General features: G+C 47.5%; 1 protein-coding gene across 3 annotated transcripts; it reads left to right on the forward strand.

Moving 5' to 3' along the window:
• Positions 1 to 490: 490 nt before the first annotated feature.
• Positions 491 to 18,437, forward strand: IL17RC (interleukin 17 receptor C). 3 transcript variants are annotated; one of them, XM_020980998.2, is made up of 19 exons: positions 491 to 890; positions 1,310 to 1,331; positions 1,580 to 1,729; positions 2,907 to 2,984; positions 3,187 to 3,296; positions 5,140 to 5,251; positions 7,607 to 7,651; positions 7,821 to 7,957; positions 8,626 to 8,685; positions 8,971 to 9,025; positions 9,235 to 9,428; positions 9,698 to 9,748; positions 11,366 to 11,411; positions 11,579 to 11,700; positions 12,260 to 12,319; positions 16,811 to 16,856; positions 17,041 to 17,136; positions 17,419 to 17,457; positions 17,605 to 18,437. In XM_020980998.2, exons 1-19 carry the CDS (start codon positions 780 to 782, stop codon positions 18,195 to 18,197), a joined length of 2,127 nt encoding a protein of 708 aa, XP_020836657.1. In that variant the 5' UTR covers positions 491 to 779; the 3' UTR covers positions 18,198 to 18,437. The 3 variants fall into 3 exon arrangements, with proteins under 3 accessions (XP_020836657.1, XP_020836658.1, XP_020836659.1); XM_020980999.2 differs by lacking the exon at positions 17,419 to 17,457; XM_020981000.2 differs by lacking the exon at positions 1,310 to 1,331 and having other exon boundaries at positions 797 to 890.
• Positions 18,438 to 18,612: the final 175 nt, after the last annotated feature.

Consider the following 18,612-nt stretch of genomic DNA (forward strand, 5'->3'; position numbering starts at 1 on the left):
TGGCCCAGAAGGTATTAACAGGGCCATGGACTCTCAATGCCATCAGTGCCCTAGGGCCTATACTGGTGCCAGACTGGGAAGACACGAAGAGGTCAGGGCTTTAAGATCCAGGAGAAATGGGGTTGGGCATTACCTTAACATCAGCAGCAGGAAGATGAATGTCATACTTTATGACATGGAATAATTCCATACCAGCAAGTCCCCGGAGAAGGGCCTCTGGGACTGCCCTCCCCTTTCCCATTTTCCCATAGGACTCCCTGGGTGGTAGGTGGCCTTGCTCAATATTGCCCTCAGTTATCAGCCACTCCCTAGCTAAGGGGGTGTGTGTGTGTGTGTGTGTGTAAACTGGGTGGGTTATACCTTGTGTGGAGTGGCCAGTGAGTTGCCTGCTTCCCAGTCATCCAGATTGGGCACAGGGCCCAGTGTTTTGTGGGAGGGACAGGACAAGGGCTGGAACAGGAGGCGGGGATAGCAAGGCTCAGAACTGAATCGAAAGCACTTTGGATTCAGAGATCAAACTGAAAAGAGTGATCGGGAGCCTAGTGACTGGAATCTCTTCCCAGCCCTCCCACCCTAGGAGGCCCCAGAGCCAGGATAGGAGTGGGAGGGGAGGGGCCCCTGGCCCCACCGGGATAGTACTTGACATCCTAGAGGAAAGGAGCAACAGTTGGTTGACCACGACAGCCCTGGGTGGAGGAGGGCAGAAATAGCTTCTCCCCCCAAGGGGGAGCAGCCTTGGGCCTGAGCCCTGGCTGACAACTTTGATCAGTAACTAGAAGATGCCCGTTCCAAGGCTCCTCCTCTTCTTTTCCTTGGTTCTTGGTAGCAGGCCCTGGGTCTTCTCTTTGGAGAAGTTGGCAGAGTCCCACGATGATGCTCGATGTTCTCAGGTAGGTCGGAAACCCTGGGCTTCCTGGGGGTCTTGGAGGGGTTTAGAGAATGGCTGGGGGAGAGCATACATTGCGGCTCGGGGCTCTGGCAGTAGCAGCCAGCACCAGCCCATCTCCAGTCTAACTGCCCTTTCAGGTCTGGCTAGGTAAGGCTGGTGCTGGGCTAGGGGGAAGGGCTCTGCTCATCCTTTCCCTCCAGGCTACTGGCTTGGGTAGTCTGAGGTTCAGCAGTTTCAGATCTTTGTACTTAGAACATGGGATTTGAGCAGTGGGGTACCTCAGGAAAAGTCTTGGAGTTTTGGACTCACGGAGGCCCTAGCTGTCTCTCTGTATCCTTAAGGCTAGCACGGAATCTGGGAGCTCAGGGATGCATGTGGGAAAATTGGGTAAGGGGAGACATGGAACCTTTCTTCTCCTAGGGCCTTTCATGTCACCTTTGGGGTGAGTATCAAGAGAAGACTGGAGATGGAATTTACTTGCGTGCCACTGGCTCTTTGGAGACCTCCGTAGTCTCCTCGGTTTGGATGATCTGGTTCCCTGGGGCTTCCTAGAGAATCTCTCCTATGGGCACCCACCCTTGTACTAACATTGAGGGCAAGCACAGTATCCTCCCCTTCTCATCCTTCACTTCTGTTCCGGCCTGGGTGGAGTGGGTATTTCCAAAGGCTGCCACTTGCCTTCTCCTTCAGATGATGTGCTCTGCCTACTGGAGAGAATCGAGCCCCCCCAAGACCTTGTGCTGGTGCCCACAAAGCTGCAGACAGAGGTGGTTCTTCGATGCAGGGAAGAGACTAACTGTGTCCCCTGTGTTCGAGTGACCCTCCACCTAACAGTGCAGGGTGAGAGATTCTGTGTGTGTGTGTGTGTGTGTGTGTGTGTGTGTGTGTGTGTGATGGGGCGGGGAGGCACCTCCTGCCCTGATGTGGGCCTCTGGGGCAAGACAGAGAGAGGGTTTAATCTAATATGAAAAGAGGTGGAGGGTAGAGGAGGTCCTGAGGGTAGGATGGGGTCTAGGGTAAGAAGTAAAAAGGACCTTCCCGAACGAAGGGAGAGAAAGCTGATAGGAACACAGTTTGGCACAGTAGAAAGAAGACTGGATTGAAGTCAGAGGATTTAGGTTCAAATCTTTCATTTTCCTATCTAGGTTCATAGGATCATAGGGCTAGAGCTAAAATGGACCTTAGGGGCCATCTAGTTCAACACCCTTCCTTCCCATTCTATAGATGAGGAAACTGAGGCTGGGAGATTAAATTATTGCCCAGAAGTGAGATTTGAACCCAGGTCCCCTCATTCCAGAACAAATAGTCTTTTTCTGAACTACACTGACTCTCTTGGGTGACCTTGGGCATCTGTCACATAAGGGTGCTACTCCACATCTCTTCTAGCTCTGAATTCTAAAATTGTAAGTGTAGGATGGGGGAGCAGGGGACTCTGGTGGTAGACAACATCACACTTACAAGGGAGAGCTCCTGATGGGAAAAAGAAAGGAGCAAGGAAAAAAATCTTGATGGGAAAAAGAAGAGGGGAAAAGAAGAGATGTTGGTAGAAGGCAAGAGGGGGCTAAGGCTGGGGCAGAGGACAGAACAATCTTTCTTGCCTTCTATGTAGGTCATTAGATTTGAGGGGGAAGAAGTACAAAGGGATTGAAAAGATAGAGGGAAGGGAGTGGTGAAAGCAGAAGAAAGCCAGTAAGAGTATGGTCATTTGAGGAGGGCTCAGGCCCACGGGCTAGAAGTAGAGAAAGTTTGGGGGAGAAGGATTTCCCCTTAAACTCTCTAGAAGTGGCAGGAGCTCAGCTGTTAGCTCAGGGGCCCTCCTACCTGGGCGCCTCCATCTCAGGTCCCAGCAGCTAAGGAAGGTAGGACCCCTTGGGATGCAGCCCAGAGGCTTTATTTCCCAGCACAAGGAATTCCAGAAAAGCTGGGAAAGGGGCCAGAAAACTTACTCACGGTCTCTGAGCTGGGGATGGGCGGGGTGCTAGGGCACAGGGACTCTGCCTTTACAGAGTTATTTTAGAGCCTAGGAAGGAGGATCTTGATGAGGATGGGCTCCAAGAAGATGCTGAACTGACATCTCGACCTTGGCCTAGGAATGGTGAGACAGCCCCCTCTCTGCTCTGCTCCTCCCTGGGGAAGGATGGTTCTTTGCATGCTATTCCCTTTGTCCCTGGTCCCTGCTTTACTACCCAGACCAGCCCGGGCTGCTGTTCCTAGCACGGTATTTTACCACAGCCCTCTGCACTCAGTAGGTGATTCATAAATGTTTACCAAGTTCAATTGTATTGTGTCTCCCACAGAATCTCTTCAGGCAGAAATCATACTCTCCTTCCAGGCCTATCTCTCTGACCGATGTGTCTTGGTGAAGGTAGAGGTGCCCGCTGCCATGGTACAGCCAGGACAAAATGTGGTAGGTTAAGAGATGAAAGGGGAAGGAAGCTTTAGGTGCTGCTCCATAGTTTAAGCCTTATCCTAAAGTTCTTCCATGAGATTTTACCCGGACACATATATGCCCACTGGAGGCATAAAGCAGGAAAACATTGGGCTTGGAGTCAAAAGACCTGTCTCTGGCACTAACTCCAAGCGTGACCTGGGGCAAGTCTCATTAGGCCCAGTGCCTCAGTTTCCCTAGTTTGTAAAATGGGGATAATTACTGCTCTGACTCCCTCATAGGGTTGTTTTCAGGAACAAGTAAGGTGATATTACAATGATGCTTTAAAAAGGATAAAAACAAAGTATTTGAGGGAAGGAAATGATCTTGGGTGGAACTTTCTCCTTTGCATGAAGGGGAAAGGAAGAAGCATTTATTTACTTATTTATTCGTTCATTTATTTATTTATTTATTATTATTCTCCCCCTCCTTCCCCACTTCCCTCCCCAAGATGGCAAACAATCTGATATAGGCTATACATATACATTCCTATTAAACATATTTTCACATTAGTGATGTTGTAAGGAAGAATTAGAACCAATAGAAGGAACCACAAGAAAGAGAAAACAAAACAAAATAGAAGAAAAAAATAGCAAATAGTATGCTTCAATCTGTATTCAAACTACACAGTTTTTTCTTTGTATGTGGATGGCATTTTCCATCACGAGGACTTGGGAGATGTCTTAGATCCTTGTATTGCTGAGAATGGTTAAGTCTATCAATATTAGTCTTTGCACAATGTGGCTGTTACTGTGTACAATGTTCTACTTCTACTCACTTCACTCAGCATCAGACCATACAAGTCTTTCCAGGTTTTTCTGAATTCAGCCTGTTCATCATTTCTTATAGCACAATAGTATTCCATTACATTCATATACCACAACTTGCTCAGCCATTCCCCAATTGATGGGCATCCTCTCAATTTCCAATTCTTTGCCACCACAAAAAGAGCTGCTATGAATATTTTTGTACAAGTGGGTCCTTTTCCCATTTGTATGATCTCTTTGAGGTACAGTCCCAGAAGTGCTATTACTGGGTCAAAGGGAATAAGTATTTATTAAGAGCTTATTATGTGCTAGTCACCTCTCCTTTTCAGTGCTTCACAAATATCCCATTTGATTCTTTTTTTTTTCCCCTGAGGCAATCAGGGTTAAGTGACTTGCCTAGGGTCACACAGCTAGTAAGTGTCAAGTGTCTGAGGCTGGATTTGAACTCAGGTCCTCCTGATCTCAAGGCTCTATCCACTGCACCACCTAGCTGCCCCATCCCATTTGATTCTTGCAACAACTCTGGGACTTAGGTGCTGTTATAATCTCCATGTTACAGTTGAGGAAACTGAGGCAGACAGCAGTTAAGTGACTTGCCCAGGGTCACACTAGTAAATATCTGAGACTAGATTCAAACTCAGGTCTTCTTGACTCCAGGCCTGTAACTCTCTCCACTTTATCATTTAGATGCCAATTATGTTATAGAAGGAATTAGACTTGGAGTCAAAAGACCTGGGTTTAAATCTGGATTACCACAATTATTAACTGAGTCACTGTGGGCAAAAGACTTTCCTTCTTTGGACCTAAGTTTCCTTATCTCTAAAATGGGTCTCTATATCTCCTCATGACTTCCCAAGGCTGTTGTGAGAAAATCACAAGGTAAAAATGATCAAGGAAAATGATTTTTATTTTGCCTTTAGGGGAGAGGGGCTAGGAGGGCCTGGTAGGACAGAGAAAGTCAGGACTGTTTCTTGGAGGGAGCTAAGGATTCTATTAGTGGTCCTTGCTTTTGAGCTTAACCCTGACCCTTTGTGAACTTTGTGGCTTTTCCTCAGGGATCCCTGGTGTTTGACTGCTTTAAGGGACCAGTAGGGGGGGAAGTACGGATCTGGTCATATACTCAGCCCCCCTACCAGAAGGAACTTAATCATACACAACAGCTACCAGGTGAGCTCTAGGCCACTAAGGGGGAAGAGAGAAACAAGATAGGGCCTTGGAGACGTCTGAAAGAGGAAAAATTGGTCTTCCGTCTCTTTAGCCTCATCTTTTTGGATCCTTTCCTCTCAAGTCTGTTTTCTCTCTCCTCCTCTCACAACCTACTGTCAGGAGAAGATCTGAGACTAACCATTTTTACATGAAATTGAGAGGTTTTTTTCAAATATAAATTTTTATTGATAGCTCTCATTTTCATATCCCCTACATTTTTGAATAGAGCCTTTCCCCTCCAAGAAAGCCATCTAGTATATCCAATAATTTTTTAAAAAAGAAAAAACATAATTCAGCAAAAGTAATGAACATCAGAAAAAATCTGACATTATATGTGCTATTCTACATTTGTAACCTCTGCCCTCCCCCCCCCAAAAAAAAAGAAGAAGAAAGAGGTAGGGAGTTTCCTCATATCTTTCTTTGGAGCCAAGTTTGGTCTTTGTAATTTTCAAATGTTCAACTGGACCTGGGTTTTAATTCCCAAGTTCCCTAATCCAGGAACACTGGCATCTGTTAAATTGAAGAAGACCCGGGTTTGAATCCAGATTTTGTCCCTTATCCCCCCTGTGAGTATGGGCAAGTCACTGTGCCTCATAGGTTTTAGCTGCATCCTCTGTAAAAATCAGGGAATTTGACTTAATGATCTCTAAGGTTCCCTCTAGCATCTTAATCTATGTCTAGGTTACGTCAGAGCTACCCCCAGCCTTAGCTCTTCTTGTAGGATGAAAGGTTCTGGCATTTGAAGCCCTTTACAATCTACCTCCACCCTGCCCTTCCAGGTTTACTCCACGTAATCCCCCTCCAAGCACGCTCACATCCAACAGACCCAGCCTTTTTGCTAGTCTTCACATACTCCATTCCTTCTCCCATGTCTCTCCCTTCGCAGGAACTGTTCTCCAGGTCTGGAATCTCCCCTGAGCTCCACCTCCTAATTAATTCATTTTGATTTATCAACAATCACTTCCATAATCTTTTGAGTTTTAAACTTTTCTCCCCCTCCCTCCCCACCTCCCTCTCTCCCTGGACCGCAGGCAATCTGTGAGCTCCACCTCTTAAAAACTCTAGTTTCCTTAAAGGCACAGTGCAAGTAGCATCTTTTATGTGAGGCTTTTTCTTATTCTCTCCCCACCCCCACCCCCACCCCCACTCAGCTGCTAATATCTTGTATTTATTTTTTATGAAACACAGTACATCATAATCTATGGAGAGCTGGCTTAGCCTACTTCCGTTGTTACAGGGATTTCTCTCACCTGGGACTTGCCTTTGTCAATGAAATCACAGATCCAGTCTCTAACCTCATTTATTTTATATGTATATTTATATGTACATGTTGTTTCCCCCAATAAGGGGACAAGGCATTAATAAGGTATAATATATAGTTATAATGATGATGAGGAGGATGAGGTAACAATCCTTGAGAATAAAATTGTTTCATCTTTGGTTTTGTATCCCCAATATTTGGCACATAGTAGGTGCTTGATGAATGTTTATCAAAGGTTGACTAATTTCAGGCATTGGGGAGAAATGGGGGAAAGCCCACTAGACTTCAGAGTCAGAGTTGCTGCTTTTGAATACCGATTGACTTTACTCCTTGTGTGACTTTTGGCAAATCACTTCACCCCCCTTGGGCTGCCAGTTTCTAATCTTTAATTAAGGGGGTCAGATTAGATGAGCTCTAAGGTCCTGTCCAGCTCCAAACCCAATGATGCTAGGTATTTTGGGGGGGGGAAGCACAGTTTTTACTGAAATTTTGTCACGTAGCTGGTTGCTTGTTGTCCTACATTCTCAACATGGCATCACTATGTTGGGCTCAAGGTACAGTGCATCCTACTGTGCCTGATCAGACCAGTATGAGCTTGGAAGGCTCTACCACAGGCTGGGCACCAATAGTCCACATGAATATTTGGAGTGGAGATGTCTCTAAATTTGTGCCTCTCACACTTCTTTTGAGCTACAGCAATGCTGCTTTGCTCGTAGAGCACAGACCTTTCTTTGATGTGGGCATGCCATGTTGAGCAGTCCTGTGCCAGTGTCTTCCATGTCTCACAACTGATTCCGAAGTTCTTCAGAGAGACCTTGAAAGTACCCTTCTATCTCTTCTTCTGACCTCCATGTGAGTGCTTACCTTGTGTGAGTTCTCCGTACAACAGTCTTTTAGACAATCATATGTTTGATATATGGCAGGCCCTTAAGAAATGCTTATTGACTGGTTAGCTGCTCAGGCAGTGAATAAGAATTTGGGAAAAGACATTATCTCTTCCTCTCCTCTCTTCCTCCTAGTCCCTACTGAGGGCCTTCATTCTGTTCTCTCCTCAGATTGCATCAGGCCCGAACTGCAGGACAGCGTCCGGAGCTGCTGGGGTATAGAATACAGTGGGAGTGAGAGGAGGGGGAAGTGGGGAAGAGAGGCAAGTTTGGGGGCAGGAGGGGTTAGACGGGAGCATGAGTTGGGGGTCAGACAGGAGGAAAGGAAACTGCTAGGAATGAAAGAAGTGGATGGAACTTCACCCCCTCCCCAATTTCCTTCCAGTGCTGCCCTGGTTCAATATCTCAGCTGAAGGGGATGCTATTCAGCTGGTGCTGGACGTCTCCACCAAGCAGAACTATGTCCTCTACCTTTATTGGAATCAGACCCGGAATTTTAGCACCAGGTTTCATGAAGTTTTGGTGAGAGGATTACAGCTCTCCTCTTTAATACCCCATTTCTGTTTCAATCTCCTATCCTCTCTTCCCTCCACTCCATCAAGATCTCCAAGTCTGGCTTCTCCCTGCCTGGGGTCTCCTAGTCAAGAACTCTTCCTCTCCCCTCCCTTCCAACAAACAAACCAACCCACTTTAGTCTTACAGTCTCCCTCTCCCCTTTTCTCTCAATCTCTGAAGTTCCTCTTTGGGTCTCTCCTACCTTTCCTGTCTTTGCTCCTTCCTGGCCCCTCCCTGACCCTTGCTCAGATCCCATTGCCTATCTCACACTTGTTTTCTGGTGCCAGCCAACACATTCTAGATGTGATATTCTTTGACAAGGGTTGAAGAACTCCCCCCGCCCTCCCGCCTTCACCCTTATTCCAATAGTACTTTTATTTTAAAAGGAGACTCTCAAAAACAAGAAAGCCTCCAGGACCCGAATGGTGAATGCATAATGGGAGAATTTCATGCACTGGGGATTGACATAAGGGGAGATCATTGGGGAACAGAGCTGCTCCCCTACTGTCAGTCCTGGCTGGCTCCCTTTCTTTGGCCATGGCCTCCTGTCTCCTTTCCAGCAGCCTGTCTTCCCTCCCTCCCTGCCCTCCTAATAGTAGTGGTGTCTCAGATTCCATCCTTGACTTGTTGCCTAGACAGGACCACAGAACATCACCCTGAACCAGACGGATCTTGTCCCCTGCCTCTGTATCCAGGTAGGAACTGAGTCTATCGAAGGCCTGAAACTTGGTAGTGGTGGTGGTAGATTCAGAATTCTCTCCCTGAGCCGAGGGGGTGTGTGTGTGTGTGTGTGTGTGTGTGTGTGTGTGTGTGTCTGCGTGTGTGTGTGTGTGTGTGTGTGTTCTGTGTGTGTCTGTGTGTGTGTCTGTGTTTGTAGCAGTGGGAGAAAAAGGAAAGAGGAAGAAAGGGCCCTGTTCCTAAGTCAAACAAAGGTTAAGCCTTGCCTTCTATTCCTTCACCCAAGTAGATTTATTTTACAGATGTGGCCTAATGTGCAAGATGCCATCAGAAACAGCCATTGCCCCTTCTGGGAGGGTGAGAAAGTTTGGGGTACTGGGGTTGAAGCAGGGGGAGGCAGTTGCTGGTCCTAGAGTGTTAGTGGGGTGGGAATAGGGATACAGAGGGAAAATGAAGCCTGGGGAGGGGATGCTGAGGAGCAGGGATGGGAGGTGGAAGTAGGAGAGTTCTTCTGGGGGTGGCATAGGTAAGGAATACCTGGGTCTCTCCCAACTCTTCCTCCCCAGACCCCAGGGCCCACAGGAATCTGTGGAACCAGAGCAAGCTGAAGCTAAGGGTCTGGGGGACAACTGGCCTGAGCTGGACGGTGGAGGCACCCTGCCCCTTGTCTGCTGAGACTGTTCTCTGCTGGAAGCCGATGGATAGTGAGCTCTGCCACCCGCTGCCTCTGCCCCTGCCTCGGGAGAATGTCACTGTGAACGTAAGGAAGGGAGGTGGCAAGACAGAGGCGAGGGGAGGAGGGGGAATCAGGGAGCAGGCTGGGGAATAGCCAGAGGAGAAAAGACAGAAACCAGGAACTGTTACCTGGAAATTAGCTAGGATAATCCCAGAGGTTGGGGTGGGGAGGATGTTAGAGAGGTCATCACACACACACACACACACACACACACACACACACACACACACACACACACACACACACACCACCCTTTGTGACTGTTAACCCTTCTCCTCTCCTCTTCTCGGCAGAAATCCCAGGACCTCCCTCTGCTGACTCTCCATCCCAATGTCTGTGTTCAGGTGAGATCCCAAGGGAGGAGAAAGAACGCTATACCCAGTAGAACTGGAGCTCTAGGTTCTATTTCCAGCTCTGCCCCAAACGCCCTGTGTGACCCTGGGCCGAGTCCTTCCCTTCTGTGAGACTCAGTTTCCTCATCTGTCAAATGATGATAATCACACCTACCCCGTCTACTTCCTGGGATTATTTGGAGCATCACCTTTGGCACAGGGGAAAGAACATTACCATAGGAGAGAGGAGGCTCCAGCTTAAGGACTGACCATGCCATTTGTGACCTAGTACAAGTCATTTCCCTTACTGGGCTTCAGTTTCATCATCTGTAAAGTTGGGAAAAGTAGACTAGATCAGGGATTCTTACCCTCACTTCCTTCAGACTCGAAGGGTTGGTGGATAAATTTCAGGGGATCTGGGAACTTGGATGGAGGAAAAATCACTTCTTTTTACCAACCTCTAACTGAAATTTGGCACTTCCTTTTGGTTATGAATATAAGCAACAAACCACTATTCTGAGAAGGGTCCATAGGATTCATCAGACTACCAGCAGGACTCATGACACTAAGGTCCAGAACCCCTGGGCTTGACTCTGGCTGGGCTGGCAGGTGGAGGCACCAAGCCTATTGTCCCCAGAGGTGATACTTTCCTGGCAAATACTTTGTTTCTTTCTCTTGGAAATAAGATTATATATATGGAAGAGCTTTTTCAAACTGGCCATACAAATGTGAGGGATTATGATCATTATTCTCCAACCTTTGACTTCATTGGCATAGGAAACTCCCAGTGAGGAAACTCCTTCCATCAATGCAGGGAGGCTTTGCAACGCCTGGTTCTGGAGCTGTCTGGCAGTACTGAATGATTAAATGACTTATCCAGGTTCACACAGTTAGTATTGGTCAGAGGCAGGAACTAGACCCAGGTCTTCCTGACTTATTACATACAACACCAAAATTCCTCCTCATTGCTTTAACTTACTTTTACATTTTAAATTTATCTTTCTCATAATAACAATAGGCCACATGTATATATCACGTTGAGGTTTGCAAAAGTACTTTACAAACATTGTCTCATTTGATTGTTCCAACAATCCTTGGGAGGTAGGTGATATTGGTATCCCCATTTTATAGGCTAGACTGAAGCAGACGGGTTAAGTGACTTGTCCAGGATCACACAGTTAGTAAGTGTCTGAGGCTAGATTGAACTCAGTGAAGCCTAGTGTTCTATCCACGGAGTGACTTTTGTTGTGGTTGTTAAGTCATTTTCAGTTTGTGACCCCAATTAGGGTTTTTGCTTTTGTTTTTGACAAAGTAACTCTCCAGTTTTTCCATTTCCTTCTCCAGCTCATTTTACAGATGAGGAAACTGAGGCAAACAGGGTTAAACAACTTGTCCAGGGTCACACAGCCAATAAGTATCTGAGGCTGAATTTGAACTCAGGTCCTCCTGACTCCAGGGCTGGTGCTTCATCCACTGTGCCACCTAGCTGCCTGTTATTATTATTTAGGATATGTGCACTCTTCCTTTCCCCATCCCATGCCTTTCTCTTAGCCTTCCTTTCCCCTTTCTCCTTCTCATCTGGAGCCTTTTCCTCATTAGGTCTCCTGATTCTGTCCTTCTTTCCTACAGGTGTGGAGCAGAGAAAAACTCCAGATTCAGGAGTGCCCACCGGAGGGTGAGTGAGATGCTGGAAGGAAGAAAAAGAAAGAAGGGAGAAAGGGAGACCTGGCCAGGGAAAGACTTGAAGAAAGATGGAAAGGGGTGGGAGATGTGTGGTGGTCAGGTTGAAGAGAACAAGAGAAGGGTCTCATTCTGATTTTTCTGACCTTTTACCCCTCCCAGATATTTTGGGCCCCCGAAGGGATGATATGCTGATGCTGGAGACTTGGGGACCTCAGGACAGCCACTCCTTCTGTGCCATGGAAACCAGTGGGTGCACCACACTGCCAAGCACGACCCATACAGTGAGAGCCAACCCCACATCCTACACCCTCATGCCATCCCCAACAGCTACTCTGCACTGTAGATCCCAATCTTCCAGTAAGGCCCCCCTTCATCTTCTGGCATTGGACTCAGAGTTAGAAAAACATATATTCACACCCCAACTCACTAGGTTTGTGATTCTGTGCAGATCACTTAAGTTTTTGGTGCCTCAGCTTCCTCATTTGTAAAATGAGAGGGCTGGAATTGATGGCTCTTCATTCCTGATCTGCTTTGCTCCTTGGGTTTTTCCTATCAAACCCTGTGGCCATAAGGCCTGAGGTCACTTATAGGTCCCCAAAGTAGCCTTGAGGTTTGAGAGGTCTTGCCTCTGTGCACCTCCCCCTCCCTGGAAACTTCCTCCCCCCTCCCTCCCAGCTCTCTCCCTTCCCCCCACTCCCCTCTCTCCTTCCAGCTTTCTCCCCTCCCCTGCAGCTCCCTCCCTCCTCTCCCTCCAGCTCTTCCCCTCCTCTGCAGCTCTCCCCCACCCCGCCTCAGCTCTGGTGAGGCCCAATGTGACAGCTCCTACTTTTGCCTTGGCAGAGAGCAGCCTTCCTGGGAAAACAACTTCTTCAAGACCTACAGTCTGGTCAGTGTGTGCAGGTTAGTGGAGGGGAGAGGCCAGCAAAGGCAGTATAAGGGAGGGCATCCCAGTCAAACATCCTGGCCTGGGAGAAAGGAAGAGACATTGGACAGAGACATAAGACCTGGGTTTGAGTTCCAGATCTGATGCTTTCATTGGGGTAGTCACTTCACTAACTATTCTGCCCCTCTGTTAGGGACCTCCGCTCTAATATGGGAATAGTAAAAAGGCTGCATGGTACAGTGGGAAACTCACCTTTGATTCTCCCGGTTGTAATACTCATTACTGAGAATAACTGTGATAATCACTTAAATTAATGTGGCTCAGTTTTCCCATCTGTAAAATTCAGGCAATGACCTAGGTGGCCTCCGAGGTCCTTTCCAACTCTAGATCTGTGATCCTATGATCTGCAGTAAACTAACCCAAGAAGGCAGCATGACATACAGTGAGGCATGCTAGCCTCAGAGTTAGAAAGCTTGGGTTCAAGCCTCATCTGTGACATATACTGGTGGTGTGACTGGACAAGTCACTTACCCTCCTCCTCCCAGTGCCCTGGGCCACTCACTAAGAGCATAAGAACCATGGCAGATGGGAAGAGGGAGTTTCCTCATCTGGAAGTTCCCTACGTCAATGAAATCATAGTTCTGGACCCAAACTTGCCCTTCCTGCCTCACAGGGTTGTGAGCAAAGTGCTTAGAATGAGTTAGAAGAGAGTCATTTTCCTTTCTTCTTTCTTTCCTTTGGGAAATTAGTGGAGGGGGTGGGGGGCGGGGAGGTGGCACTGAATTAGGTGACCTCTGTTCTGAGGTCTGACATTCCTCTGTTCTAACACTTCATGCCCTCAGGTCCCTCCCAAGCTACTCCTCTTCTAATATTCTATGTTCTAAGGTCTCTTCTGGCTTTAACACTGTTCTAACACTCTATGTTCCATGGTCCCTAAGATGCTATCGTTTTTAAAATGGCTCATATATGTCCCTGCCATTTCCTAAAGCCGTCTAAACTAGAATCTTTTCTCTATGTAACAAGTACGGTCAGCCAATTAAAAAACAAATCAACACACCGGCCATGTCTGTCATTCCACACCTGTGTGGTCCACCTCCTCTGCCAATAGATGGGAGCCCGGCTTCACCATCCATTAGTTCTCTGAGGTCAGGATGCATCACTGGATTGATCAGAGGTCTGAAGTTTTTTAATGTTGTTTCCTTTATTGTGATCATTGTGTAAATTATTTTCCTGGGCTAACATGCAATATCCTTCTGGCTCTCATTCTATGGGTTTGGGTCTCTGCCAGATCTAAAAGTCTGTGCTTAAGGTCCATGCCTGCTGACATTCCACGGGCTAACACTATCAACAAGGTCCTTTCTGGCTTTAACACTTCATGTTTAAAGTCCCTTTGAGCTCTAGAATTCTGTCATCCTGTAATAAACGACTCAGGGATCTACTTTGTACAGAGCTTTGGGCTGGACCTAGGAAAATATAGAGAAAGCAGGGGAAGCTAACTGACCAACGGGGAGACTCATAAACACAGAAAGCAAATAGAAAGCCTAGTGTTCTGCTGCTTTTCTATCTCCCAAAACACCTAGCAAAGTGCCTGCCATGTAGATAATTGGGGCAGGAAACCCGATCTCTTGCTATTTGTAGTGAGTCCTTCCATCCCCTGCTCTCTCTCTCTCCCCAACACAGCCTGGGCTCTAGGGCAATACTCATATTTAGATGGTATCATTAGATTACTTTTTATGCAATACAGCCATGGAATATGTGGTAATTTTTCTGCCAGGAACAAATCCCTCTTTGCATTTAAATCTCTGTTCTTGGAACCTCCCAGAAAGGGTTTCCAATAATTTCTTGATGCTTTACTGTCATGTTAAAACAGAAGAATATATAAGCAAACAACACCACTAACTCTGCCTCTAACCTACTTTGTGGTCATAGGCAAATCACTTAGTATTCATGGTCTTCAATTTCCTTCAAAGTTAGAATGTAAAAGCAAAGAACAATAACAAACAAACCAACTAAAAACCTGAGTACAATATAACTATAATCGTCTAGCTTGGCTCAAAAGAAGAGATAAGAAAATTACCCTAACTTCCTTTCTTTGCAGAGGTGAGGGACTATGGGTGTGGAACATTGCTTACACTTTCAGGTGTTTTGGTTAGTTTTATCAAATTGATCCCCCCCCCCATTTTCTTTTTTATTCTGTTACAAGGGCTAGCTTGCTGGGTAGGGGAAGTGGGAAAGACGTGCTAAGAAATGAAGATGATATAAAAACAAAAGATATGTCAATAAAGATAAATTTAAAAACATAAGAAGGGAGACAGTTAGGTGGCAGTTAGGTGGCTCAGTGGATAAAGCACCAGCCCTGAAGTCAGGAGGACCTGAGTTCAAATCTGGCCTCAGATACTTGATACCAGCTGTAAGACCCGGGGCAAGTCACTTAAATCTGATTCCCTCACCAAAAACAAACAAAAAAAGAATTATTAAAAAAAACATAAGGGTTGGACTAGTTCTAAAATTCTATGATGACTAGGAATTTTCTGATATACAATTCAGTTATAGTTAAATACATAGGAATTCATTATATTTTATAATTAAGTTCATGATTTTACAATTCATTTTATTAAATAATATTTCTCAAAATGTAACCAAGGTGGATTTTGGAAAACTCCTGATATACCTGATGCTGTGGGGAATACTAGGAAATGTCACAGGATTCTGTCCTGATGGAACTTAGACTCTAGTTGTAGAGACAGGATATCATCCATGAAACAATTATGATAATACAAGATAGAACATAATGACTACACCTAAATATAGTCTGCATAATAAGATCTCTTTGAAAGGAAACATTGGGGGGGTGCAGCTAGGTGGTACAGTGGATAGAGCACCGGCCCTGAATTCAGGAAGACCTGAGTTCTAACACTTACTAGCTATGTGACCCTGGGCAAGTCACTTAACCCCAATAGCCTAAAAAGGGAAAAAAAAAAAGAAAGGAAACATGTGAGTGTGTCCTTAAAAAGAACTGGTTACAGGGCGCATAGGTTTTATACAAGGCAGACACTGTGGGAAAATACAGCATTTATTTGGACCAGTATGGTAAGTGAAAAATGTTTGGCATGGACTTTAATGAGATGAGAAAATCAGAGGGGACTAGAGAATCCAGGAAAGGTTTCCCTGAAGAAAAGCAGGCTTTTTTTTTTTAAAGCAGGCTTAAGGGAGTCCCAGAACTAGGATTTGGAAAGATAGGTAGGATTTGGGGGGCGGGCAGCATGACATAGTAGACATAGTATAGGGAGGGATTTAAGGTCAGGAGTGAGATCTGGGTTCAAATTCCGACCTCGATACTTACTGTCTGTGTGCTGTCATTGCTCAGTCGTGTCTAACTCATGGTGACCCCATTTGGGGTTTTCTTGGCAAAGCTGCTGGAATGGTTTGCCCTTGCCTCTCATTATATAGATAAGGAAACAGAGGCAGACTGGGTTAAGTGACTTGCGCACGGTCACACAACTAGTAAGTGTCAGAGGCTGGATTTGAACTCAGGAAGAGGAGTTTTTCTGAATCCAGGCCCCGAATTCTATCCACTGGGCCACCTAGCTGCTCTGTACTGTCTGTGTGAACATGGGCAAATCAATCGACCTTTTCATCATTGGTCAAATGAGAATAATAACGTTCATCAGGAAGTATTTCATGAAGCTGAAAATGCTACATAGGAACCCTGGATTCAGAGGGGGAAAGGACCTTTAGAGATCACCTAGCCTAGAATAGATATAGGGACTAGATCTATAATTTCATTGATAGAGAGAAATTACCAGATGAGGAAACTTTCTGTCAACGTGTGTCAGCACCTTAGAGTGAGCCGCTGAGAACACTTACCCAGGATCACACAACCAGGATGTCAAAGGCAGAACTTGGCTCTTCCTGGCTCTGAAGCTAACTCTATCCATGGACATGCTGCTTCTCCATCTAGTTTAACTCCTCAGACTGAGGACCAGGGATATAGAGAAACTTGTCCAACATCACATAGGTGCTAAGGGAGTAGACTTGGGATTTCAACCCAGGTCCTCTGTAATGAATACAATCTATTTCCCCTGGCTCCCACACCCCCTCCCCAGTCTCTGTCTCACTGTCTCTGTCTTTTTTTTGTTTGTTTTTTTGGCTGGGTGACAGGGCTAAGTGACTTGCCCAGGGTCACACAGCTAGTAAGTGTTATGTGTCTGAATCCGGATTTGAACTCAGGTCCTCCTGAATCCAGGGCCAGTGCTCTATCCACTGCGCCACCTAGCTGTCTCTCTTAAGGGTGGGGAGGCAAAATGGGTAAAGAATTCCTCAAAAGCTGAGAGATGCGTTGTCAAGGTGGTCATGATTCTGGGATGACTTTGGAAGAATTTCAGAGATGTGGTCTGACAGAGGGAAAGGAGGCAAGGCAGCTTTATCCTTTAAGGGAAAAGAGGATGAGGCAGTCCACAATGCTAGGAGGGGCTCCTAGAAGTTAATGGCTTGTTTATACTTTTCAGTTGTGGAATGACACTGGGATCTTGTGGGCTTGCTCTCTTCAAAAGTGTGAGTATGGCTGGGAAAGGAAGGATAGCAGGGGTGGTACTTGGACCCTGGGGAGTTCTAGAACCTCCTGATCACTGACGGAGGAGATCTGAGGGGTGTCATGGTGGCTAGCTCCCCTTCCCACTCCTTCAGGAGGCCCAGATCACTAGCCCTGGTGCTGACTTCTCCCTGTTCTGTCTCTTAGACACCCACGAGCGTTGGGTCCTGCTTTGGCTGGCCTTCCTAGTACTGGCTGCTTGTATCCTGCTTCTCCTCCTGCTCAACAGAGGTGGTATGAAAGGTGAGATGCTGCACTCTCAGGGATGTAATCTCCTGGGGCAAGATAAGAACAGATCTCCCCTTCTCTCCATCCTCTAGCCTTTCAGGGATTTTTCCTCTTCCTGACACAGCCTAGGTACTGCAAAGAGTCCAGTTAGAAAAGTCCCTAGTGGGGAGGGAGGAGAGGGAGGTTGGGCAGAGACCTAGAATGACCTAGCCCTAGCAGGCCTAGAATGCCAAACCTAAATGCCAAGCACATCCAGGCGCCAGGCTGATTGGCTACCTCGCCCCTCTCCCTTCACAGGGTGGCTGCAATTCTTGAAGGAGGATTACCGCTATGGGGGTGAGTGTCAAGGGGGGATCCCGGGTCACACCTCTCCCTATTCTCTATATAGTGGGGCTGTTGAGTTGGGGATGGAGCTAGGAAAGATGCCCCGGATATTTCCTTACTCTGATCCTTCCCACCCAACCACGGTTCTCTTTCTTGCAGGGGCTGCCCGTGGCCGGAGGGCCCTCCTCCTCTACTCTCCAGACCATGCCGGCTTTGAGCGCCTCGTGGGCACCCTGGCCACAGCCCTGCGGCAGTTGCAGCTCTCCGTGGCTGTGGACCTGTGGCACCGGAGGGAATTAAGTGCCCTGGGCCCCCTGGCCTGGTTCCACGCCCAGCGTCGGCAAGCCCTGCAAGAAGGTGGGATGGTCATCTTGCTCTTTTCCCCGGGGGCCGTAGCGCTCTGCCAGGAGTGGCTCCAAGAGGTGGGCGTTCCCCAGAGACCGGCCCCCACTGCGGACACCTTCGCTGCTTCTCTCAGCTGTGTGCTGCCCGACTTCGTGGAGGGCAGGGCTGCCGGGTGCTACGTGGTCGCCTGCTTTGAGGAGCTGCTTCCCCCCCAGGGGATACCCGACCTCTTCCACGCCGTGCCAGTCTTCTCTCTGCCCTCACAGATGCCCGCCTTCCTGAGGGCGCTGCTGGGGTCGGGCGCACATCGCCAGGACACTTTGAAAGCTCATGCCACCCGACTGGGGCAGTACCTCCAGCCTGCCCTGGAGGAATGCCTGCAGCTGGGGTCATCGTCCTCTCTCTGACCCGGCCTTGGCCCCTCGCCCAGTATGCCCAAGGGCAGCAGCCAGACCCAAGTCCACTGCAGCCTCTGGATTTGCATCTACCTGGAGCAAAGGTCTCCTCATTGCAAATCCCACCCATCAGTGCCGGAGGACATGTGTGTTTAGGGGGACAGAGCCCTTCCTGCCTAGGGGGTCTCTGGGAACCCCTGCTTTGCGCTGCGCGGGCATATCTGGGTGAATAAAGATAGACTTATTTTTGTAGCCTCCAAGCCTCTAGTGTATGCATCTGGGCAAGGGACTCGGGAGCCCAGGACACCACCCTCGCGTGGTCCGCGCGTCGTCTCTTTAAAAGCCCGGACAGGTGCACCCTGAGCCAGCTCCCATTGGCCGCTCGGGCAGTGACGTCAGGGCACATGGCCTGACGCCATTGGTGGAA

The sequence above is a fragment of the Phascolarctos cinereus genome, unplaced genomic scaffold (genome assembly GCF_003287225.1).
Source record: "Phascolarctos cinereus isolate Bilbo 61053 unplaced genomic scaffold, phaCin_HiC Scaffold_4;HRSCAF=312, whole genome shotgun sequence".
NCBI classification, from domain to species: Eukaryota; Metazoa; Chordata; class Mammalia; order Diprotodontia; family Phascolarctidae; genus Phascolarctos; species Phascolarctos cinereus.

Excerpts from the sequence above, each read along its gene's own strand:
- IL17RC (XM_020980998.2), top strand. The coding sequence starts at position 780 with ATGCCCGTTCCAAGGCTCCTCCTCTTCTTTTCCTTGGTTCTTGGTAGC. Across the intron at positions 9,749-11,365 it reads ATCCCAATGTCTGTGTTCAG|GTGTGGAGCAGAGAAAAACT; the intron begins GTGAGATCCCAA and ends TCTTTCCTACAG. Across the intron at positions 16,857-17,040 it reads GGCTTGCTCTCTTCAAAAGT|ACACCCACGAGCGTTGGGTC; the intron begins GTGAGTATGGCT and ends TCTGTCTCTTAG.